At 46.8% G+C, this 25,068-nt stretch overlaps 1 protein-coding gene and 2 non-coding genes across 5 annotated transcripts in view; all 3 read right to left on the bottom strand.

Annotated features, from left to right (window-relative positions):
• Nucleotides 1-24,757, bottom strand: part of LOC115084946 (40S ribosomal protein SA) — a 42,101-nt gene extending 17,344 nt beyond the window's left edge. For 2 of the 3 annotated variants that reach the window (XM_029590402.1, XM_029590401.1), the window contains exons 1-4: nt 24,674-24,757; nt 13,696-13,863; nt 6,619-6,737; nt 3,434-3,679 (exon numbers count right to left, since the gene is read on the bottom strand). In XM_029590402.1, the coding sequence (XP_029446262.1) occupies nt 3,434-3,679; nt 6,619-6,737; nt 13,696-13,828 (498 nt within the window). In that variant the 5' untranslated portion in view covers nt 13,829-13,863; nt 24,674-24,757. The remainder of the gene's footprint in view (nt 1-3,433; nt 3,680-6,618; nt 6,738-13,695; nt 13,864-24,673) is intronic. The other variant, XM_029590403.1, reaches the window with a different exon arrangement.
• LOC115086369 lies at nt 2,152-2,308 on the bottom strand. The gene has a single exon (XR_003855250.1). It is a non-coding gene; the product is annotated as a small nucleolar RNA SNORA62/SNORA6 family (small nucleolar RNA).
• Nucleotides 22,644-22,800, bottom strand: LOC115086368. Its single transcript, XR_003855249.1, has one exon. It is a non-coding gene; the product is annotated as a small nucleolar RNA SNORA62/SNORA6 family (small nucleolar RNA).
• Nucleotides 24,758-25,068: the final 311 nt, after the last annotated feature.

Raw genomic sequence — 25,068 nt, forward strand, 5'->3', positions numbered from 1 at the left:
CCGGGTCCGACCCCCCCGATCGCCCCCGGACGGTCCCTCGCCTCCGGCGAGGCAGCCCGAACACATGCCGTCCCTAGAGACTCGCGTGCGCGCAGAGCCGCACGCGCGGCAGGCGGCCCCGACGGGCATTCCGGCCGAGATCGCACGAAAAACGCCGCAGCCCTAATCAAAACAAACCGCCCCCCCCCCGAACGAAACGTCGCGCGGGAGAGCGAGAGAGAGAGCCGGCGCAAAAGTGACAAAAAACCTTTTTTTTTTTTTTTTTTTTTTTTACTAAAGTCGCTGACCAGGGTGCTGAAAAGCCTCCGGGCTCCACTGGGGGTGAGTGAACCGGGCTCCCCGGTGTCACCCCCAACGCTGCTGCCAGAGGGGCCGGGTCCTCGACCCCAGCAGCGGCCTCTACCAGGGGAGGATGATCCCCTCAGGATCTGGCAACCCCCCTGGGAGGCACTTCCACCGGGAGCTTCCTGGCCCAAAACTTTCTAAGCCTTTTTTTTTTTTTTTTTTTTTTTTACTATGAATTAAAACAAAAAAGGAAAATCCCCTTTCTGTCCTATGTTTTGTTTTTGTTTTTGTTTTTTTTCTATCCCTGACTGGCTAACTTCAACCCCAGGGATCCCAGAGACTGTGGGTGGACCTGCCCCATCTGCTGGAGACAGAGAAAGACTGAGGGGCTGTGGGTGGCACCTACTATATGTAGGGAGCCCGACAAGTTTTACTCTGTCTCCACCTGCTGGTGCGGAGTCACAACCCAGGTGTCTGGACTGATCCGGTACGTACAGGGAATAGCAGTTAATGGACGTCTCCTCCAAGAACTTATCCAAACCTTTTTTAAACCCAGCTACACTAACTGCACTAACCGCATCCTCTGGCAACAAATTCCAGAGCTTTATTGTGCTTTGAGTGAAAAAGAACTTTCTCCAATTAGTCTTAAATGTGCTACTTGCTACCTTCATGGAGTGCCCCTTAGACCTATTATCTGAAAAACAAACAAATTCACATTTACCCGTTCTAGACCTCTCATGATTTTAAACACATCATATCCCCCCCTCAGCCGTCTCTTCTCCAAGCTGAACAGTCCTAACCTCTTTAACCTTTCCTTGTAGGGGAGCTGTTCCATCCCCTTTATCATTTTGGTCACCCTTTTCTGTACCTTCTCCTTCGTACTATATGCTCAGCAATGTCAACTTGGCATTTTCTTTGTGCTATCAATGAAACCGTTGCAATCCTTAGTGAAATGAAGAGCTGGTATTTTGAGTGCCAGTGAAAGATGGTGATCACTATTTATGTCAATGAAAGTGTTGTCATTCGGCAGCATGACACTGAAGGAGTGCTATCCCATCATGTTACCAGTGAAAGAATACTGCCAGGTTTGGTGATGCTATTTAAAAAAAAAAAAATTCCCACTTTGTTATGACAATGAAAGACTATCAGTGAAGAGTATTACTACTTTATAACCTCAATAATTACTTTGGCATGCACATAGAGTCCAATTACTTTAAGCTCACAAAGGCAAGTTTCTCGTGTTGCATTCCGTGGTTAATTAAAATCTGGCTTTTGAAACATGCTTTTAAGAGTTTGGTGTGGCCTACTGAGTCTGCACCAGATTAAGAATGTACATTTTTAATACATGGAAATAGTATTTTATTGTTTTTATGTTCTGCTTTGTGACAATGTATTTGTTTTGATTTTAATCTTGATGTAAAGTGCTTTGATCTTTCGGAAAGGCAGTATAGAAAAATCAAATCACATAAACTAACACTTTCCAACTTCCACTCTACTTTACCTTCACCTCTGTGAGCTGTATGAAGTGTCAGAAAATATTTCTTCATGGACATTGTGGTGGTGGTGGGTGCAGGGAGTCATCTCCGCCACCTCTGTTGGGAAGCCAACGGTACAGAGTTCAAGAAAGTCTGGGATGAGCACAGAGGCTTCTATGTGAAAAGTAGTGAGGGGAAAGCTAGAGATCAATTGAGATGTATGGAATTAAACTGGGCAGAGCAGACAGGCCTTAGGATCACTATCTGCCCTCACTGTTTGTGTCCGTATTGCTAATACCACTGCTGCAGCGGTATCACAATCCCTCAGCTCACGGATGAGCGACATAGCAGTGCCTTGCTATGTGAGACGCGACTGAAGTGACCCCTAACAACCTGTGGCATGGACTACTATCAAACTCCACTCATTAGACCATGCTGGCCCTTGTGGTGTTAGCGAAAATCCTGCCATGTTACTGTAGCACATTTCCGACACTCAGAGTTCATTGGCTGGAGACCAGCCTCAGCTCTGAGCTTTAACCATGTGCAAAACCCCTCGCCAGCTTCCAATCTGACCTCCGGCTATCACATACAGCAAACTGGAGCATCCCACTCCACCCGCACTTGGAGTGCTCCCCATATTGCAGACAGCCATGATGCTAGCAGCAAGCAAAGAGTAAAATAAAAAAAAAGGTGCCTCTTCAATGCAATTAATGCAACATTATTGGAACAGATACCTTTCCTGACAAATATGGGTACAGCAAGACCTAAAGAGCAGCAGCTGTACCTTGCATCTGTTTTCTGAACAAGTCTCTAATGAATTTCAGACTTAGCTACTGGACATTTCTTTATGAAGAGCCAAGCTGACGCAGCCACCGCTGGAAAACGCAACTTACAAAAAAGGGAACAAGAGCGCTTTGATACACCGGTTCTTTTACCTCAAATTCTGAAAACTGTGTGACCAAGGGGGACAGGCTGAACAGTTCTGGTTTTAGCCCACTGCATGCAACGGAAGTACAGCCCCTGCTTTTCTTAGGGAACGCAACCAGGAAAGCAGATCTGCATCTCCCTTCATGCAACCTGATAAAACCCAGTACTGGCTAAATTTGACACCCCCCCCCCGCACCTCTAGTTCTATGGTCTTTAAATACAGTAAAGAGCTGAGGAGAGCAATTACATGCATCAAACATTAAACTCCTTGACTGAGATTACTTACAATTAATAAAAAGCACCCACGAACCAAAACCCACCATACAAAAACCTGCTGCACTGTTCAGTAAGTGAAACCGAATACGGACGCGAGGATGTCAACCTTGAACCAGCAGTTCTTTTCTGCACGCTCTCCAATTTACAAAATAAAATAAAAAAACAAAACAATTCAAGCGTCTTTGCTCTAGGTAAGCTCTCTTCCCATTAATAAACAGGAAAAAAAATATAAGGTGTAAAAGGACAGCAGGATCAGCAAAGTGGGACTAGAATTCAAAACTACGAGCAAGTTATGGTGACCAGCGAGAAAGCTGTTTCCGCAATAGCACACAATAAGTCAAAAGTAAAAAGATTTCAGGAGAGAAGAAAAAAAAAAAAGAATGGCACAAACACATGCTGCTCAAATCCAACTGAAATCTTGAGTTTTGAGATAGGTGAGGGAGAGGGGTGGAGACCTGGTCTCTCATTACCTTGTTGTTGCAGGGGATGGCGATATCCACGTAGCGCAGAGGAGAGTCCGTGTTGCACAAGGCGATGGTGGGGATGTTGACATAGGAGGCCTCCGTGAGCGGCTGGTGGTCAGCGCGGGGATCCGTGACCACCAGCAGGCGGGGCTCCCTGAAAGCAGCCTGAATCTGGTTGGTGAAGGTACCAGGGGTGAAGCGGCCGGCGATGGGCGTGGCACCAGAGGCAGATGCAAACTTCAGCACAGCACGCTGCCAAGGACAGAGACACATTTAAAAAAAAAATAAATAAATCTGTTACAAGAAAGCGTGCAGTTCTAGTAGGTGCATTGGTCCTGGGGAAAACAGGAGACCTTGCAGGTTGTGAAACCTTAAAGGCCCGGCCCCCCCCCCCCCCCCCAAAAAAAATGCTGCTGCTGTACAGGAATTTTTGTGACCATAGGTCCATTCTTCAGATGTCACAAAGGGCCTGTGGTCACAACCTTAGCAGTCTGATCTCTTTAATGAAACACTGGGTTCACTATCTTAACAAGGCAGCCTGGCAGCTCAGAGATTCTAAGTAACCTGTCCTCGAGCAGAACCACTCCAGGGCTCGTGTCACCTGAAAGACAGGACAGACCAAGATGCACCTTTCCAAGCATACCTAACAGGCCATGAGAGGGAGAATCTAAGGGGAAGGGAAGGGGGGACAGGAGGCACACTGGGCAAGATATTAAGCAACATATGGCAAAACTCAGGAATGCTCTCCATCCTGACCCCCAGAATTTGCTCCTCTGTGCCCTGCACCACCCAGCTGTAACCCTCATAGGGGGTCCTCTTTGTGCAACAAGGCAGCATTTGGGAAAGTTCCAGGCAACAGTGAGAAGGGCTGGGGACAAGGAGGTACAAATTCAGGAGTGAAGGAAAGCTCACAAAAGGTTTTAGTAACAGAATTGCCAGTTTCTGCACCTCGCAGGCTCTCCTGTATAATATTACCTTTATCACAGACCCCAGCGTAATATGGGAGCAGGTAAAAACTGGACCCACTTGGATAGCAGGACACCGTACAGAAAAAAAAATAAAAAAAAAATCTATCCACGCAGAGACCAGAGAGGAGCACAGAGGGCATGGAGGTGCTTCTAACATTTCTCTGTTTGTGTTTGAGAGTCTGCTAGAGGGAAAGGCTAGAAGCGAGACCAGGTAACCACGAGCTTTAACCATAATCCCCCCTAACAGACACAGATCCTCTCTTCATGGAGTACACACATTTTAAAGAGAAAACGTTTTCTAATGCTCAACTGCAATGCAACGTAATCCTGTTCATCTGCTGGGGTGGGAGCAGAGGGAAGGTGTGTCCAGAGGGACTGAAAATGTTTTAGTTTTGTTAAAGCTCCTGTTTGAAGCACATAGCAGCAGACTGCAGAACACTGAGATAAAGCTGTGTTTGCGACAGATTACTATAAAACACACTGGTGTGCCTTCAGACCTGATCAGGTGAGATATGGAAGGGAAAAAAAAAAAAGTCACCATTGCCTGATGCTCAGATCCAGACCAGCATTTGAGCTCTGCTCTCAGCACCAAACAGCAGGACTCAAATGCAATAGCTCCTTTCTGATAGCATACATAATCATGCATGCCTCTTCTTCCTAACCCGAGTGTGGTAATGAACTGGCAGCACCACACGTCACCTTCCTCCTTTGAATATTTCCAGTATCTGTCTTATCCCCAGGCTGAGTGAGACATGAAGAGCATGCATTCAGTACTGGATGTGACCTTGAGCTCCTTCACTGCTGCTGCCCCCAGCACACACAGCCAGCCACATTCAGCAGCCAAGGTAACTGAATTGGCGGCATCACACCAATTTCTCCCTTCTCCTCCACTTGTATAAAGAGGGAGACTGATTCATGCGTCTCTGCCCACTCACCCCCTTTGTTTTAAAATATGGAAAAAATTAGTGAGGTATTCAGTGCTTCCCTGGCTCTTTTTGGCCATAAGGGCCTTCTTGGTGTTCCACTACCTGCACCATGGAGGTTGGCGTGCCACGCAACTTTTGTTAATATGGGTATACCTTAGACTTGAAAAGATTGGGAAACCTGGTCACAGAGCAAAGCACTCTGCATACTGGTGACAATCCTGCCATGCACTGACTGCAGCAAATTTGTGTCATCTGGGGAGATTTTTTTGGCTGGAACAGCTTTAGCACTGAGCATATACAGCTGAACACAAGGCAGGAGCCATCTTTACTCATCAGCCCCTATTTTAATAGGGGCTGATGAGTAAAGATGGCCGGCGCCATCTTTAAAGATGGCGCTGGCCATCCAGTGCTCCTACCATGTGACAGGGGCCGGCCAATGGCACGGATACCCTGTCACATGGTAAGGGCAAAGAGGCATCGGCACCATTTTTTTTTTTTTTTTTTAGAACAGCTGATGCTTGGGAACAGGAAATCGCTTCCCGAGGCCCCCCTGGACCACCAGGTAACTTTAAAAGGTTTTGGGGGGGGGGGGGGGGGGGGGTGTCGATTTAAAGGGTCTGGTGGGGTTTTTTTTTAGCGGCGCAGGCCTCCCTAAAAAAAAAAAAAAAAATTAGCGATGGGTCTGGTCGGGAGGGTGGGGGTCGATTTAAAGGGTCGGGTGGGTGGTTGTTTTTTTTTTTTTTTTTTTTTTTTTTTTTTTTAAATCGGGCCATCGACGCCGGGACCCCCCCACTGGACCACCAGGTAACAACATTTTGGGGGGGGTTCGGGAGGGTAAGGAATTGGTTTTAAAGGGTCGGGGTGGGTTTAGGGGTTGTTTTGGTGTGCCGGTTTTCCCGCCCTCCCCCAAATAATTCCCGTGCCCTATTTAACAATACAATACAAATGCCCCCGACGATAAATCGGGGGCATTTGTATTGTATCGTGCACTCTAACGATTTAGGACGATTTTAAAATTATCTGACGATAATTTTAATCATTCAAAAACGATTCACATCCCTAGTAGGTAATGTAGAAAAACCCTTTTCTATCTACAACAGTAAAAAAGTTTTCTATGTTTAAAGCATACAGTCTGCTATGGTCCTGCAGAGGAGTCTTATGGATTTCTTCCAGATTTATCCTTTCCCATCATCACGTCCTGCATTCCCCCCCCCAAATCAAGCTTTCTACCCATCCGACCCAATCCAGGCTCCTGTGAAGGAGGAAGCCTTCCAAAGCAGCCCACACCCACCCTTACCTGCCCTGTGTTCCTGGAGGAGATGACACACACGTCAGCTGGGTTCTCAATGGCTACAATGGCACGGGCAGCCAGGAGCAGCTTCTCCCAGGTGCGCTTCAGGTTGATGATGTAAATACCTACAAGTCACAGTGCAGCAGTCAAATTGCTGCCCCCTTCTTTCCCATCGTCAAGAACACACCCAGACACAGCCACTACCAGCCTCACTCGCACACACAATTCTGCCTAAATACGTGAAGAAATCAGTACAGCCAGTTCTAATTATGAAGAACGCCAACAACAACTCCAACCGAAGACTCTGAAAACATCAGGGAAGTGGGGGGAACTTTGAAAACTTGGGTACCAGCAAAAAAGTTTTAGGAGCCAAGGCAAAAATGTATTTTCCCCGTGTCAACTATTTTTACTCATTCTTGTACCTACTGCAAATTTTCTCTTCATTTCTATTATGTTTTGTCTGTTTTTTTCTTGTTCAGTTATTTTTGCATTTGTCTTTTTTTAGGGTTTTTTTTGGCCTATTTGTATTTTTTGCTTGCTTTTTGTTTGTCCCCTCTGGCCTCTTCTTAGCAGGCAAGCAGCAGACCCAAGCCAAAGCAGCTCCTCCTAGGCCCAGGACACCAACAGGTGCCAGGTGACAATTTTGAGTCATCTGGAACCTTTCCCACCACTATTGGGGGAAGAGTTAAGCTTCTTGCAATTTTTGGTTCTAATCCTATCACTGTCAAATCTATTGTATGGCCCTCAATAGAATCAAGGTCCCCCTGAACCCATGCACTGTAATTTTTACTTCTGTACCACAGCATACAATGTATTTTGGACCATGCTGTAGTACAGAATGGAGAAATTACTTGCCTGTGTAGACAGATAAGACTCAGGACCAATGGTTATGCTCCCCTGCCAGCAAATGAAGATGACAGTGAAGTTGCAAGGCTGATGTCACCCTACATATACCTCTGCAGTGATCTCAGCTCTCCAGTATTCACTTCAAAAGCCACCATGGACAAATTAGTGAAAATACAATTTAAAAAAATGATTAAAACATGATTTAAAAATAGATAACTGTACTGAACAAACCATAAACACTGAACTCAAGAATATAGGTACCTTAATCTAAGGACTGGATGAACACTTACCTGTGATCCCTTGGATTCGAAGCCCATTCCACAGGAGGACCTGTGGTGCAGATCTTGGGCAGCCAATGGCAGGATGCTGACTCCATCTGTCTATACTAAAAAATATGAAATTACCAGGTAATTTCTCATTCCCCAGCATGTAGCCAGATGGACTCGAGACCAATGGGATGTACAAAAGCTACTCTTGATTGGGGCAGGAGGCTGCCTGCGGTTCAGTCAACACCACCCATACAAAGGCTGCACCCTCTCGGGCCAGTACGTCCAGGCGATAGAACCTGGAGGTGTGCAAGGAGGACCACGTCGCCGCCTGGCAGATATCCATGGAAGACAGTAGTCTGACCTCCGCCCATAAGAGGGCTTGAGGGGAATGAGCTCTAATCTGAGAGGGGAATGGCTTCTAGCCTCCACATGGGCTCCTGTGATCACCTCCTTAATTCGGCGAGCTACGTTAGCCCACGTAGCTGGTTCACCTCGTTTCCTCCTGCCGTGAAGGACAAACAGGCAGTCCATCTTTTGGAACGGTTCTGAGATTTCCAGATACTGCACTAAAAGCCTCTTGGCATCCAATGACAGAGGAGCAGATATTCCTCCGCATCCTTGACTTTATCTAGGGATGGCAACAAAATGGACTGATTCAAATGAAACTCCGAGACTACACCTTGGGCAAAGACGGAACAGTACCTAGCTGCAACGTCCCTAGAGTCATCCGGAGGATGGACTCCTGGCATGACAATGCTTGTAGCTCACAGACGTGATGGGCCAAGCATATAGCTACCAAGAACAGTGTTTTCAAAGTCAATAAACGGAAGGAAAGACTGCGCAGCGGCCAAAAAAAAGGGTCTGCCAAAAGTTCCAGCATTAAATTAAGATTTCACAAGGGAACCAGCAACTGCAAGTGGGGGCAGAAGGTGCTTCACTCCCTTCAGAAAATGAGCCACATCCGGATGAGCAGACAGGGAGACCCCAATCACCTCACCCCTCTAACAGGAGAGAGCCGCTACCTGTACCTTCAAGGAGTTAAGGGCCAAACTTTTATTCAAGCCGTCCTGCAAAAATTCCAGAATAAGTGAGATTTTGACTGCCCGGGGGGAAGACACCACGTTCCTCGCACCAGGCCTCAAATACTCTCCAAACCCGCATATAAGCTAGGGATGTAGAGAACTTCTGAGCACGGAGTAAGGTGATAATTACTGCCGCAGAATATCCCTGCTTCTTCAGGCGAGCCCTCAAGGGCCAGACCGTAAGACAGAATCGAGTGCGGTGGGAGTCACAGGGAGTTCTCTACCAGCAGCCTCCGCGTGTCTGCATACCACAGACCTCTGGGCCAATACGAAGCTACTAGCAGGATTAGTCCCCTGTGGTGCTTGATTCTGTGAATGACCCTGCCCAGGGTCATGGAGGGAAGGCGTATAGCATCTAGTCTTCCAACCAGATCTGAATCAAGAGAGTCGACTCCCAGGGACCACGGATCTCTTATGCGATTGAAGAATCAAGCAACCTTCGAATTGTAGGATGCGGCCAGCAAGTCGATTGACGGTAGGCCCCAACGATCTATCATCAGTTGAGTCGCTTTGGCCAACAATTCCCACTTTCCTGGATCCAGATTCTCCCTGCTTAGAAAGTCTGCTTTGACGTTGTCTTTTCCTGCATTGTGGGAAGCTGAGATATCTAGATGTACTTCTGCTCACTCCATAAGGAGGTCTATCTCCTGTGACACTTGCTGGCTGTTGGTTCCTCCCTGGCGATTGATGTAAGCCACCATCATTGCACTGTCCAAAATCACATGGACCACTTGACCCTGGAGTCTGTGGCTGAACTGTAAACATGCCAATCTCACTGCCCAAGCTTCCAGGTGACTGATGTTCCAGAGGACCTCTTCTGCTGTCCAATGTCCCTGGGCTGTCAACTCCTGACAGTGGGCTCCCCAGCCATGGAGACTCGCATCTGTCTTGAGAACCAGCCAGTTTGGGGAAGAGAGACAAATCCCTGCTCAGATGAACTTCCTGTAACCACCACTGGAGGTGACGGCAGACTCCCATCGGTAAGTGGAGACGAACCGAATAGTCTTGAGACTGTGTGTTGCAACGTGATAGCAATGAGCGTTGAAGAGGATGCATGTGTGCCCTTGCCCATGACACTACTTCCAGGGGTGCCGCTATGAAACTGAGAACTTGGAGATAGCGCCACACTTTCGGGCGTACTATGTTCACCAACTGACACACCTGGTATATCAACTTCTGTATCCGTGAGGACGGAAGAAAGACCTTGTCCTGCATAGTATCGAACCGGACTCCCAGATACTCCAAGCACTGGGAAGGCTTAAGGCTGCTCTTGGAAAGGTTTACTACTCAACTGAGTTCCTGTAACAAGGAGATTATTTGTTGGTCACCAGGCTTTCTTCCACGGACTTTGCCCGGATCAGCCAATCACCCAAAACTGATAATGGCAACCCTGCATCAAAGTTAGGAAATGTTGGTGATTCTGTTTAACTGGAATATGTAAGTAGACCTCGGATAGGTCCAGGAAGGTTAGGAACTCTCCCGGTTGTACGGCCATTATCACAAAGTGCAAGGTCTCCATGCGAAAATAAGTCACTCACAAGTAATGGTTGATGCTCTTAGGGTCCAAGATAGGGTGAAAGGAACCTTCCTTCTTGGGTATGACAAAATAGATGGAACTCCACCCCATATTTTACTGGGGCATAAGATACTGGGATCACAGCCCTCATCTTGAGGAGCCTTAGAAGTGTAATTTCCATTGCCTGCTTCTTGTGCTGACAGTGGCAAGGAAACGCCATGAATACATCCAGAGGAGTGCTGTGGAATTCCAGTGCATATCCTTCTTGTTTGACTTCCAGTACCCATTTGTCCAAAGTAATCTTGACCCACCGTTGGTAAAAAAGAGACAAATGATCCCCTATCTCCTCATCCCGAAGGTGGGTCGGTAAAGTATTATTGGGGGCTCAGGATGAGCCTGAACCCGAACCTGCCAGGTACGAAAGAGCTGGGACCTCCCAAGGAGTCAAGACCTCTGAAATGTCAAATTTCTGTAAGGGGGGAAAACGCTGGGAACCCTTGGATCAACCACTCAAAGGCAAGGGGCTCTGCAGTTGCTTCCTCGTATCGTCCAGTAACTGGGGAACCGGAGATTCACCCCATTTACTGGTCAGCTTTTCACACTCACTGCCGAATAGGAGTGATCCTTTAAAGGGCATCTTTATAAGATTAGCTTTGGAGGTTGTGTCAGCTGACCAGTTCTGCAGACATATCTGTCGCCTGGCTGTCACCACTGAGGCCACTCCTATGGCCGAAGTACGGACTAAAATCATAGCCTGCGGCAGCTAAAAAAAGACAGCAGCGGGTTCCATAACAGCTCTGGGATTCACCCCCGAGTCAGTCTCCTGAGAGAGAAGCAGACACGAATGAGCCTCCAGAGCGCAACAAGAAACGATCTGTAAGGTCATTGCTACAGCGTCAAAGGCTTGTTTAAGGATAGACTCGATCTGTCCATCATGCGCATCTTTTAAGGCCACTCCTCCCTCCACTGGGATGGTTGTTCGCTTAGAGACGGCACAGACCAGTGAGTCCACTTTAGGCAAACAAAAATATTTTCTTACCGCTGGGTCCAGAGGGTATAGAGCTTCCAAATCCCTGCCCCCTTTAAAAAAAAACAAAACAAAACTTGCTTCTGGGGCATCTCATTCCAGATCAATCTATTCCTGGATGGCATCCATCACTGGAAAGTAACAAGAGGCTTTCTGCAGGGAAATCAGAATGGCATTCTTCTTTGGTTCTGTCAGAGTCAGCCCCAGAAACTCCCAGCGAATTCAGGGTCTGGGAAACCAGGGCCTGCAATTCATCTCTATGAAAGAACCGTAACATGGTCCAATATGGTTCCAACCCAGGGGGATTTCTCCAAGGAATCAGGATCCTCTTCGCCTGTGCCATCTGGGGCCCTGCCAGGGATACCTTTAGTAAGGCAAGGCATACCTTGCGGCCTGCCGGTAGGAATGGGAGAGGCAGGGGACACCTGCCAAGGTTCCATCCAGATAGGGGCAAATCATGCATTAGACTGCACCTGTACGAAGGTTTGAAGTCCCTGGAAAAACTCCACCCAGAAAAAGGCAGCCTGGTCCAGGCCTAATCCAGGAGGCACTGGGGTGGGACCAGTTTAATTTCCCTCTCCCACGGATGGCCCAGTTAAGGGGATTCTGAGGTCTGGCGTACTTCCAGTTAAGGCAGTGACCAACCTGTCATCCGAATGGGAGGGGCCTGGCTTAGCAAAGTCCGAGGAGGCCAAATTCTCCTTGGGCTTCCTCACAGTGCCGACATAAGTTGGAGTCCAGGTCCAACTATGAGGCTCTTACATGGCAGACACTGCAGAGAGCAATGTGCTTGGTTGACAGCACCAGCGGTAGTGGTGCGCTCTTTTGGCTTGTGCTTAAAAATTTATGCATACAAATTGAGTGTCTGGGCGGGGTATGGAGAGGTGCATGCACAGCCTATGCGCACAGCTCTTCCTGTAGCACGCGCTTTAAAAGATGCGCAGGTACGCACCAAAATTACACACGTACTGACATCCTATAGAGGGCAATATGGCACGCACATAAATGTGTGCAAGATGGCGCCACTATGGCCTACCACGTGGGTGTGCCGATCGAGTCTATAGCGGGGTCTAGCCCACTGTGGGCTGCTCAACCTGCTTTGAAAACCCAATTCCCCTTATCCCCAATGGAAGTGGGAATGTCATTGGTACGGTGTGCCGAGCACGGAGACCAAGGGGAGACCTACAGAAACTCCCTCTAAAAGTCTCTGAACTGGGAGGTAAATCTTCCTTTTTTTTTTTTTTTTTTTTTTAAACTTACCAGGGCTCAGCGCTTACCAGCTGAGTACAGAGGCTGTCTCCGGCTGCTAGGGGAGAGGGCTTTGGCCATCACCGCCACGCTCAGCTTCCTGTACCCACTGCCTTTCAGCTGTCTAAGCAGCAAAGTCCATGCTGGGAATCGGCCTCCAGACCAAGTCACACCTCTGAGGGATCGCTGAAATTGCCTCAGGAATTCTCAACTGGGGGAGGGACCTTTGGGTATCACTGTAGGAAAACAGGGCTCAATGTTCTTCAATTTAGAATGTAGAATTTCTCCTTTCAAGTACAGCAAACCCCATAGGGAGAGGTATGTCCACCATCTACTGGAGAGCTGAGGTCAATGAAAGGGTATATGTAGGTTGACGTCAGCTTTGCAACCTGACTTAATCTCCATTTGCTGGCAGGGGAGCATAACCATTGGTCCTGAGTCCATCTGGCTACACACTAGGAAAGTAAACATTTTGCTTCCCTGCACTGGCCACCTAATAGACAACTTTACGCTTCAGTAACAATTCTTGCAAGCTTTAATCTTATAGGTGTAAGCTGGAAATCAGATAAAGCAGAGTTGCTTGCCTGTAACAGGTGTTCTCCGAGGATAGCAGGATGTTAGTCCTCACACATGGGTGACATCATCAGATGGAGCCCGGCCAGAACTTTGATCTCAAAGAATCTAGAACTTTCAAACTTGCCCTACTGAGCATGTGCAACTATAATCATCACCCTGACCCATAGGCAGAGACCCTCAGTCTATAATATAGCCAATACATGGAGAAACCATCTTCCAGGGTAGGCGGGTGGGTTTCGTAAGGACTAACATCCTGCTGTCCTCTGAGAACACCTGTTACAGGTAAACTACTGTTTTCTCTGTGGACAAGCAGGATGGTAGTTCTCACACATGGACGAATCCCTAGCTATAGGCTGTCCGAGCAGGACAAAAGCGGAAAACCGCACAGTGCAGAAGCAATACCAGTCATCCCTTTGAGGCAGCCAACCCACAAGGAGTTCAGGCTGGATAAGAGTTGGTTTCTACAAAACATTTAAGCAAAGACATTTTTCTTTAATACTCCCTCCCATTAGGGCTCACCATCACTTTTCCTCTTGTAGATATACTGCTCCATTTGGAAATCAAGATTGGTGCCTCCCAAGTGGGTTCCAGCAGCAAGAAACTTGAGGACATCCTCCTCCTTCATCTGCAGGACGTCGAGACCTCCGGACATTGTGAGCGTTTCCCTTTAAAGCAACGACGGGTAACCTGCAAAACCAGCAAGCGAAATAAGATTAGAGTTCACAATAGCCCTAGTATCGCCGATCATACAAACTGGACCATAACCTGTTAGTTGCATGAGGTGACAAATTTCAAAGATTCAATCAAAATTAGTATCCTTTCTCTGAGAAGACAAACATATCTGAAATGATCCCACTGCTGCTCCTTGTGAACTTGAGCAAGTCACTTTTCCCTTCATTGCCTCAGGTAGATTGGAAGCGCTGTGTGGATAGGGAAATACCTACAGCACACCTGAATGTAATCCACTTTGATGTACACTGAAGAGCTGAAAAGTGGAATTAAAAAAAAACAAACAAAAAAAAACAACACACAAGACACCCCAGAAGAGTTACCAGCCAAAGGTCATGCCATGGATGATATGGAATAAGGTGGCGCTATAGGAAAATTGGTTCTTACCTACTAATTTTTGTTCCTGTAAATCCACAGATCAGGTGGTCAATATCTTTTAGAAATGTAAAAAGTTTTTAATTATACATACAATCACCAATACTGTACATATTTTTCAAACCTACAATCACAGTCACAATCATAATACACACAAGGACCCCGACATGGTCGTGTTTCACATCAGGGGCTGCGTCAGGGGGACCACAACTGCTGTAAGTCTTGAAAGTTAGAATGTCACAATGCAGGAGACCGTAGGTTGATTGTAATTGAGATAATCTGCTGGAACGCTTAACACAAGTGTAGAACTCTTGTTATAGAGGACTCTTTAATAAGCTCAGCGTTTGAAATCGCACCTCCAGCTTAAAATTAAAAGCTTCCTGTTTTTGACTAAACACCCGCTTAGTGCTGCTAAATACCGTGGGTGATCCCGCCGACCCGCAGCTCAGATACTTGTTACATGATTTTCCATGGATGCGCTGTGCAATACAATTTGAATCTCAGCACTTGTGTTAAGCGTTCCAGCAGATTACCTCAATTACATACATAGAAACATACATAGAAACATAGAAATGACGGCAGAAGAAGACCAAACGGCCCATCTAGTCTGCCCAGCAAGCTTCACACACTTTTTTCTCTCATACTTATCTGTTTCTCTTAGCTCTTGGTTCTATTTCCCTTCCACCCCCACCATTAATGTAGAAAGCAGTGATAGAGCTGCATCGAAGTGAAATATCTAGCTTGATTAGTTAGGGGTAGTAGGGGTAGTAACCGCCGCAATAAGCAAGCTACACCCATGCTTGTTTTACTCAGACTATGTTATACAGCCCTTATTGGTTGTATTTCTTCTCCCCTGCCGTTGAAGCAGGGAGCTATGCTGGATATGCTTGAAGTATCAGTTTATTCTTCTCCCATGCTGTTGAAGCAGAGAGCCATGCTGGATATGCATCGAAAGTGAAGTATCAGGCACATTTGGTTTGGGGTAGTAACCGCCGTAACAAGCCAGCTACTCCCCGCTTTGTGAGTGTGAACCCTTTTTTCTTCTCCCCTGCCGTTGAAGCAGAGAGCTCTGCTGGATGTGTGTAGTATCAGTTTTTTCTTCTCCCCTGCCGTTGAAGCAGAGAACTATGCTGTATATGCATAGAAATTGAAGTAACAGGTTTATTTGGTTTGGGGTAGTAACCGCCGTAACAAGCCAGCTACTCCCCCCTTTGTGAGTGCAGATCCTTTATTCCACATTTCCTCTTGCTGTTGAAGCTAGAACGATGTTGGAGTCACAGTAAGCATGTGTACGTATTCTGTCTGAATAGAAATTGCATAAACAGTAAACATCCTACACCAAAACAGCACCAATTTCCAGCACTTAACAGTAACCACCTTACCTAAGAAAATGCAACACTGAAAATATTATACCAGGCCTTAAGACACCAATACATCTCCTATTACTGGGAGTCCCACAAGGATCATCCCTCTCTCCCACACTCTTAACATTTACCTGCTGCCACTTTGCCAATTACTTTCCAACCTCAAACTAACGTTTTACCTATTCGCTGATGATGTACAGATTCTCTTCCCAATCACAGATTCTCTTCAAAAAACTTGGGCCCACTGGAACAGTTGTCTACGATTCATCAATAGTCTGCTCACTAGCCTAAACCTTATCCTCAATCCAAACAAGACCGAGATCCTCATCATTTCACCAGATGATAACCACGTTTTCCTCAACTCTCAAAGCGCTTCTCAATTCGTTAAAACAGTCATCAACCATTCCCCTTCCGTTAGAGACTTAGGGGTTCGGCTCGATAACCACTTCAACTTAAAATCGTTCGTCCACAACACCACTAAAGAATGTTTCTTTAAATTACAAGTACTTAAAAAACTGAAACCTCTCCTGCACTTCAGAGACTTCCGCTTGGTACTTCAATCGATTATCCTCACTAAATTAGACTACTGTAATTCTCTCCTGCTAGGTCTCCCAGCGAGAACTATCAAACCCCTACAGATATACAATACAGATATACAATACAATACAATCAACCTACGGTCTCCTGTATTGTGACATTCTAACTTTCAAGACTTACAGAAGTTGTGGTCCCCCTGACGCAGCCCCTGATGCGAAACACGGCCATGTCGGGGTCCTTGTGTGTATTATGATTATGTGACTGTAGGTTTGAAAAATGTACAGTATTGGTGATTGTATGTATAATTAAAAATGTTTTACATTTCTAAAAGATATTGACTAGCAGATTGTTTGCCACGCATTCTCTCATTGTTGTATGTTTCCTACATGTGTGCGCTGTTTACTCCGCCTGCCTTTTTGCTTATACCACAGATCAGTCCAAACAAATGGGTTATTCATCCCTTCCAGCAGATGGAGGCAGAGAAAAAAAACTTTGAGGTGCTGCTACATAACAGAGTGCCACCTGCAGGACCTCAGTACTGAACTGTACCCAAGCTAAAGAGTAGAGCCTATCACCCTAACTTTCAGGGCGAACAGGGAATTCAGGGTTGGAACACCGCCCCCCCCCGGTCATGGAACCTTCCATGCTTCCAGGAAAAACAAACGAACAGATACCCAATTCACCTTATTTACAATGGGTACATTTCTGTAATCCATACCAGGATATTCAGTCTTTCTGCATTAACAACGGGCTGGATCTCTGGACTGATCGGTGGTATTACAGGAACAAAAGTTAGTAGGTAAGAACCAAGTTTTCCTTTCCTGTTCATACCCAGATCAGTCCAGACAAGTGGGATGTACCAAAGCACTCCTAAACTGGGTGGGATCCCGAAAGACCTGCACGCAGAACACACTCAAAGGACGTGTCTTCCTGCACCCGCACATCCAATCAGTAATGCTTGGTGAAAGTATGAAGCGTTGACCACGCCACTGCCCTACATATCTCCTGCGAAGATACCAACTGACACTCCGTCCAGGATGCTGCCTGCACTCTTGCAGAATGAACTCCCAAGCCTACAGGCACTGCACAACCCTTACAAATTGTAAGCGGAAGAAATGGCTTCTTTCAACCAGTGAAATCTTAGCTTTTGAAGCCTTAGCTCCTTTGTTCACCCCTCCAAACAGTACAAAGAGATGATCCGATCACCGAAAGGAATTCATAACCTTCAGATAATGCAACAGGTCCTGTGTACATCCAAAAGATGTAGCTCCCTCTGGTGGATACACCCTAAACCTGATTCAAATGAAAAGAAGAATCCACCTTCGGCAAAAAGGACGGCACCGTCCGCAAAGTCACCCTATCAGACTCAATCCAGAGAAAAGGGTCCCTACAAGATAAAGCTTGCAGCTCCGAAATTCGCCTGGCCGAACAAATGGCTATCAGAAAAACAGCCTTCAACGTCATATCCTTTAACGATGCTCCCCTTAAGGGCTCAAAAGGTGCCTCACAGAGCTCAAGTACCACCAGACTGAGGTTCCAACTCAATCCAGTCAACTTCCTTACCGGCGGCCAAAAATGCTAGACTCCTCTGAGAAAATCGCATAACATCCAGATGGTAAGGTAAAGACCTGCCCTGTGTCTCTAAGGCAACCCAAGCTGGACACCTGAACCCAGAAAGGGTCTGGCCAGCAATTCTTCGATAGCCCTTGCTACAAGAAGTCCAGAACATGCAAAACAGTCACAGACAGGGGATCTAGACACTGCTGAAGGTACCAAGCCTCAAACACCTTCCAGACCCGAACGTAAGCCATAGATGTAGAAGGACATCTAGCCTGGAGCAATGTGGAAATGACAGTTTCCGAATAACCCTTTAAGCGCAACCGCCGCCTCTCAAAAGCCAAGCTGCGAGACAAAAGTGATCCTTCCGATGCAAAAATATGGGACCTCGCTGAAGCAACCCTGATAGGCAAGCCAACCAGAGAGGGCCATCTACTGCGAGACCCACCAGATCTGCGAATAGCTGCAGCAGCTATTCCAGCACCACCAGAACCACATGGCCTGGATGCGCCTCTACACACTGCAATATGCAAGCAACCAGAAGAACCTCGGAAACTTCACATTGGCCCTTGTTGCCAATAAATCCAACTGGGGTACCCCCCACCTGGCACAAAGGTGATCCCAGGCCTCCAGGGATAATTCCCATTTCCCTGGATCTAGCTACTGCCTGCTGAGGAAGTTCTCTTGCACATTGTCCACACCTGTCTTGTGACACTCCACCCAAGCAAACAACTGTTGAGCTTCCAGAACTACTACATGACTTCCTACCTCCCTGACTATTGATGTAAGCCACCTTTGTCGCATTGTCCAAGAAGACTAACTATATGACCCTTTACCAAGGGAAGAAAGGCCTCCAGGGCGCTGCATACCGCCCTCATCTCTAGGCGATTGATCGACCAGGCCATTTCCACTGGAGACAAGAGTCCTTGCACAGACCGCCCCTGAAACACTGCCCCCCCAACCCTCAAAACTGGCATCGGTTGTCACTACCACCCAATCTGGATCTTCCAGATCCATCCCAATTTGAAGACGGGAGTGGGAGAGCCACCATGGGAGACTGGATCTGAATTCTCCCTGAAGAGGTAAGGGTAGTTGAAACTCCTCCAACAATGAATTCCATTTGGACAACAGCACCTTCTGCAAAGGACACATGTGAACAAAGGCCCACGGAACCAAGACCAACATGGAAGTCAGAACCCAGAACCTGGAGATAATCCCAGACCTTTGGCATAGGCAGATCGAGCAGATGTTACACCTGCGCTTGCAACTTCAACACTCTGTCCAGAGACAGAAAAATCCTGCTTGTCTGAGTATCAAATCGTACTCCCAGATATTCCAAGATTAGGTCAGCACCAGATGACTCTTTGCTGCGTTTATCACCCAACCTAGGGAAAGCAACCAAATCATCATGCGCTGAATGGAGTCACCGCACTTCTCCATCTTTGTCCAGATAAGCCAATCATCCAGATATTGGCAGACCAAAATCCCCTCTCGCTGTAAAGCCGCCACCACCACTTTTGTGAAAGTGTGTGGCACTGTGGCTAAATTGAAGGGAGGAGCTTGAAGCTGAAAATGCTTATCCAGGACCATGAACCGAAGAAACTTCTGATCATCCCTTCGAATGGGAATACGGAGGTAGGCCTCCGTTAGGTCCAATGACGCCAAAAACGCTCCTTTGCGAACAGCTGTTATCACTGTGCGCAACGTCGCCATCTGAAAACGCAGAACCAGTAAGGATACATTCACCTTTTGAAAGTCCACAATTAGTCGAAAGGAGCCTTCCTTCTTGGGAACCACAAAATACATGAGAGTACCTCCCCTGACCTCATTTGGTCAATGGGACTTGAACTATGGGGTCCAGCATTAGTAACTTTTCCAGGGGCCCTTTCCTGCTTCCTGTTTGCTTCGAGGCACACAGTAGGAATCTAGAAAGGCCTCCCTGAATGGGCACGAAAATTCTAACACATAATTGTCTCTTACCACCTACAAAACCCACTGATCAGTGGTAATCTTGGCCCATTCCCCGTAAAAGTGAGACAAAATGCCCCCTACTGGTTCCACAGAGGAAGGGATGCCTCTGGCATCATTGGGACGACTTTCCACCACTGGTCCCCTGACCGGTAGTCTCTGGCAGATCAGCGGACCCCTCAAAAGGACTTCTGCCAAGACTCTGCTTCGGTCCCAGCGCAGAGGTACTCTTGCCAGAACGCAATCACCTCAAATCCCGAAAATGGGACTGGGGAGGGAAAACCTTCTTACTACTCTTATCTTCCGGCAGCTTATTTCCTTTAGACTCACCCAAAGTCTTCATCAACTGATCCAAATCCTTCCCAAACAAGAGCTTCCCCTTAAAAGGGAGATTACATAACTGGGACTTGGACCACATGTCCGCCGACCAACTGTGCAACCATAAAAGCTTACAAGCCACCGCTGTGGAGACCATGCTCCTGGCTGCAGTACGCACCAAGTCAGAACACATCCGCCACATAAGCCACCCCAGCTTTCAGCCATGCAGACTAAACAGCGCTAAATGCCCCAGCCAAAGCCTGCTCCTGAGCCTTCTGGACCAAGCATAAACAGGCCCTCTGCATCATGCTGCCACAGATTGCCACCCTCAGGCTTAAGGCAGATGCTTCAAACATCTGCTTCAACTGGATCTCCAATTTGGAGTCTTTAACATATTTCAGAGCGGCAGCCCCTGCCACTAGAATAGTCGTCTTCTTTGTTACAGTGGACACAGCTGCATCCACCTTTGGAATCCTTAGAAGATCCAGAATCTCTTCATTCAACAGATACAGCTTTGCCACACCGCGACCGAACTTCAAGCCCACTTCTGGGAAGTTCCATGCCAGGTTTACCAGCTTATGGATCTTCTTAGGCACCGAGAAGGCGCTAGGGCCCCCCCCCCCCCAGATTCTTCCAGGGCTACCTTCACGCCTGGTTCCTCCAGAACCTGGGGAATGAGAGGCAGCAACTCGTCCTTCTTGAACAGACTGACTACTCTGGGGTCATCCCCCTCCATCACGGGAAACTCAACCGGATCCGGTTCATCCACGTTCCCATCAGGATCAGTATTCTGATCTGGATCAGCAGCCACATCCAGGTCTGCTCGCTGAAGATTTGCAGAATCTTCCTGCATATCATCGGAGGCCCCCAATTCTCAGGAACCTTCTCGACCCCTGCACGGCCAAGATTCAGCCGTCTCAGAAGATCCCTCTCTGCTTCTTGGCCAAGCAACCGGGAACCTCCTCACTCGGACGCTTCGCCCTGCGCCCTCTCTCTCGCCAGAAAGGCCTTATGCATGAGGAGTACAAACTCTGGGGGGGGAAATCCTCTGGATCCGCAGTGCTATGAACAGACATGCTACCTTCAGACTCCCCTCCTCCAAGCCGATCCTCCACAGGTACCTGAGTCACAGTGAGGAATCACTGGCCTCCCCAGGCCCTCTATCCTCTGTCGAACCGGCTGCTGCAATTGCCCCCCAGGACCACAGCTGCCAACGATTCAGGCCCTTTGGTCTCCCGTTGTGCTACAGGAGGTTCCCTCCCGAAGCCTCACCTAGTGCAAAGGGAGTAGGAATTGAGTCAGGCAGACCAAAGGCATCATTCCCATGCAGCTGCCAAAAACTTATGAAGGAGCAGATCTGCCGGCACACACAGGCTGCACACGTGGTCAGAGGTCAGTCCTCACACACAGCCGAGCCACGCTGTCGTGAACGACGCACAGGAACAAGCCTTTACACAAAGTTAACAGACCATAAGATAGGAAGAAACACATGGAAATAAAAAATCTACTTGGGTTTAGAGTCTATTCATGCCCCACTATTCACCCCCTATAAGAAAATAAAATGCCATACTGGGTCAGACCACCAGTCCATCAAGCTCAATATCCCATCTCAGACAATGGCTATTCCAGGTCACAAGTACTCTGTATGATCCCCAAGAGTAGATCCAATCCTTCTTTCTCAAAATAAAATATAAGTCTACTTGTCTAATAGTGGTTTATAAAAACGTTTCCTACCTATTAGCTTCATGGAATGTCCCCCAGTTCTAGAACTACTGGAAAAGTAAAGAACTGTTCCCTGTTCCACCCCACTAAAGATTTTATAAACCTCTTATACCTCTCAGCTGCCAGCCACCTTCGAACCAGAGAACAAGGGTTCAAATCCCACTGCTGCTCCTTGTGACATTGGGCAAGTCACTTTACCTTCTATTGCCTCAGGTATAAACATATTGCCTGATTCACTAAGGCTTTTCTCCCGTTCTGTGTCTATGGGGAAAATACCTTTATGAATCAGGCCCTTAGATTGTAAATCCTTTCGGGATAGGGAAATACTCATAGTACCTGAATGTAATCCACTTTGAAGTGCCAAAAAGCAGAATATTAAAACAAAAAACAAACAAACAACTTATCCATGCTGAAGAGCCCTAACCTGTTTAGCCTTTCCATCCCCTTTATCATTTTGGTACCTTCTCCAGAAATGTACTCAAGATACAGCCACAGCATGGATCGATTCAAAGACATTAGACTTTCCATTTTCTTTTCCATTCCTTTCTTTATAATGCCTAACATTCTATTGCTTTTTTGACTGCTTACATGCATTGAGCCAAGGATTTCAAAGTATTGTCCACACTGACTCCAAGATCCTTTTCCTGGGCGGTGATGCCCAATACAGAACCTAGCACTGTGTACATATAGCTTGTATTATTCTCTCTCCTACATGCATGACTTTGCACTTGCCACATTAACATTTCATCTGCCATTTAGTCATCCAATCCCCCAGTCTCAGCTTTTCCTCATGTTTTATTTAATTCCATTACTCCTCCACCCTTAAAGCTCAGGGCAAGTCACATTTCAGATAATACACAAACAATAATAAAGTTAAAAGTTACATGCATTTTCAGAAGTTGTGGCAAGGACTACCATCAAACTCCACTCATTGGACCATGCTGGCCCTTGTGGTGTTCGCGAAAATCCTGCCATGTTACTGTAGCACACTTCCTACACTCTGAGTTCATCAGCTGGAGACCAGCCTCAGCTCCAAGTTCTAACAGTGTGCAGAACTTCTCAAACCAAACGTACAATGACCAGTTATCAACACACGACAAAGGCTCTAGCTACAAACACCACCACCAAGATTTCACTCAAACCATATTTGCAGTAACCATTCAACCTGCTCTCGCATCTCTTGTCAGCTATTGCCTTGCATCTACATTCAAAGATTGAAGGATGGACCAGTCCATTATGTTTTTGTTCAAGTAATGTCAACTTGAGTTTTAATATCTATTTTGTGCATGGTATTTTTATTTTAAATAAGATTTTTCTCTGAAAATAGTACTATATCCCCATAGAATAGTTCAAGCAGATTAGAAAAAAAAAAAAAGGGAAAGAGCCCTATGAAGTCTTGACCAGAGTCATAGCAGGATAAACCTATGCTGGTTTCACAAGGAAAGCAATGGTGCTGGTACCACAGGGATGTACAGATGATGCTTGCAGTCCCAAGAGAGGGAATTGACAAGAGAATTACTCTGGGAGACCCATTCCCCCCCTATCTGTAGGCTAAGACTCATCACTACACCCTGGTTTTCTGGCCACAGGATGGCCCTGCAAGCTTCTGGACTTCAAGGAATGTCAAATGTTCAAAGGATAATTCAAAAGCACAGTACAAAAATGAGGAATTTATTTTATTTGATATTCTGTCTTTTCCTAAAAGTTGGTCTCAAGGTGGATTACAATAAATTTAAATGAAAAGAAGCATGTTTAATAGTTTACAATCCATCATAATGGGCAATTAGACTAGCACTGGGACCCAACATGGGAAACCCATTTGTTAATAGTTTAAGATGCAGCTGAGTCCCTGTTGTGTATAACATTCCTTCATCAGCAGTTTGGATAGTTGGGCAGGAAGAAGTGGGTCTTAGGGGAAGGCCTGGGTGAAAAGCCATGACTGATTTTTTTCTGAACTTCAGCCAGCATGGCTCCAGGTGCAGGGCTAGTTGTAGTTTGATCCAAATAGCACAAAACAGATAAGAATATGGGGCCAACACATATTCCTAATCAAGAAAGCTGAACACAGGTATAAGCAGTTTCAAAAGGTACGGGTTCACCATGTATGGGATTTAAACATGACATTCCAGTTCAGAAAGAAGATTCAAAGCACAGGGAAGGGAATTGGCAGTAGAAAAGTGCACAGAAAGAAGTCACTTGTCTGATGAGAGGAGGAGGAATGTAGAGACAGGAAAAAAAAAAGAGGAGAAGAAAGGTATGGAGATTCTGCAGTGAAGGCAATTGTAGATGAACTGTATGCGGGAAGAGACAGGGAACCACATGAGAAGTATATTTTGTTTACATCCTAACTCGCTGGGGTCAGCAGGCCATTGAACTAATGGAAAGAGGCGGCGGCGCCCCTCCCCCTTCCCTGCAAGACAGCTACCCAGAGCTCCGCCCACCGCCGCAATTCGTGACGTCGTTCTCCACGCGCAGAGCGACCCGACGCTTATTATAAAACGTCACAAAGCCTAAAGTGAATTCCTTCCTGCAAGGGGCCATGTGCTGGGTCAAACTGCACCCTCGCTTCTACTAAAGCTTCGTATAAGCTCATCAGTCTATAGACATTATGCGGGCTCCAACTGGGTTTAAATGTCCCGTGGGAGACACCACTGCACCTACTTCATCCCAGAGAGGGAGGTGGAACGTTTCACATAGTACTTCAAATGCTATAAAAATAAGTCAATGCTAGCTACAGATGTAAGATCATAAAGCATTTTGCGAGAGGTAAGTGCACCATGTGATGCACCGCTCATCCCACTGGAAAATGCAACCGGGGAGGGAGAGGCAATCTAATCAACCTTTGTACATTACGCATAGGAGCTAATAAGGCACTGATAAGAACAAAAGAAACAAAAAGAAAACGGTCCTCCCCCCAATCAACTCACGAGAGACAACGCCGTATGAAGACCCCGCTCGGCACGGAAAGAAAAGAGGGCCTTGTTCGGAAATGACGTCTATAAATACTTGCCTCTCTGACCAATAGCAATGCGCTTCCGGTGAAGAAGAACCTTCTGAAAACACAGAGAGCGGGAGGGAGTTCCGCCGGCTAATGACAGGCTCGCGGCGGCCATTATCTCATGCTTTACAGTACCTTAAGGACAGAAAACGCCATCTTGGATTTGGGCAAAAAAAATGGTCTTTGGGCGCCTATTGAATATCGGCTGAAAACGGATGTTATTGTTTCTAAAAGATACGGAAGACTTCCAAGCGACAATACAGGACTAAAATTTACATTTATCATAACTGGCGTCGCTGCTCCCCCACCCCCCCCCCCCCCATG

Source organism: Rhinatrema bivittatum, chromosome 2, assembly GCF_901001135.1.
Source record: "Rhinatrema bivittatum chromosome 2, aRhiBiv1.1, whole genome shotgun sequence".
Classification (NCBI taxonomy): Eukaryota; Metazoa; Chordata; class Amphibia; order Gymnophiona; family Rhinatrematidae; genus Rhinatrema; species Rhinatrema bivittatum.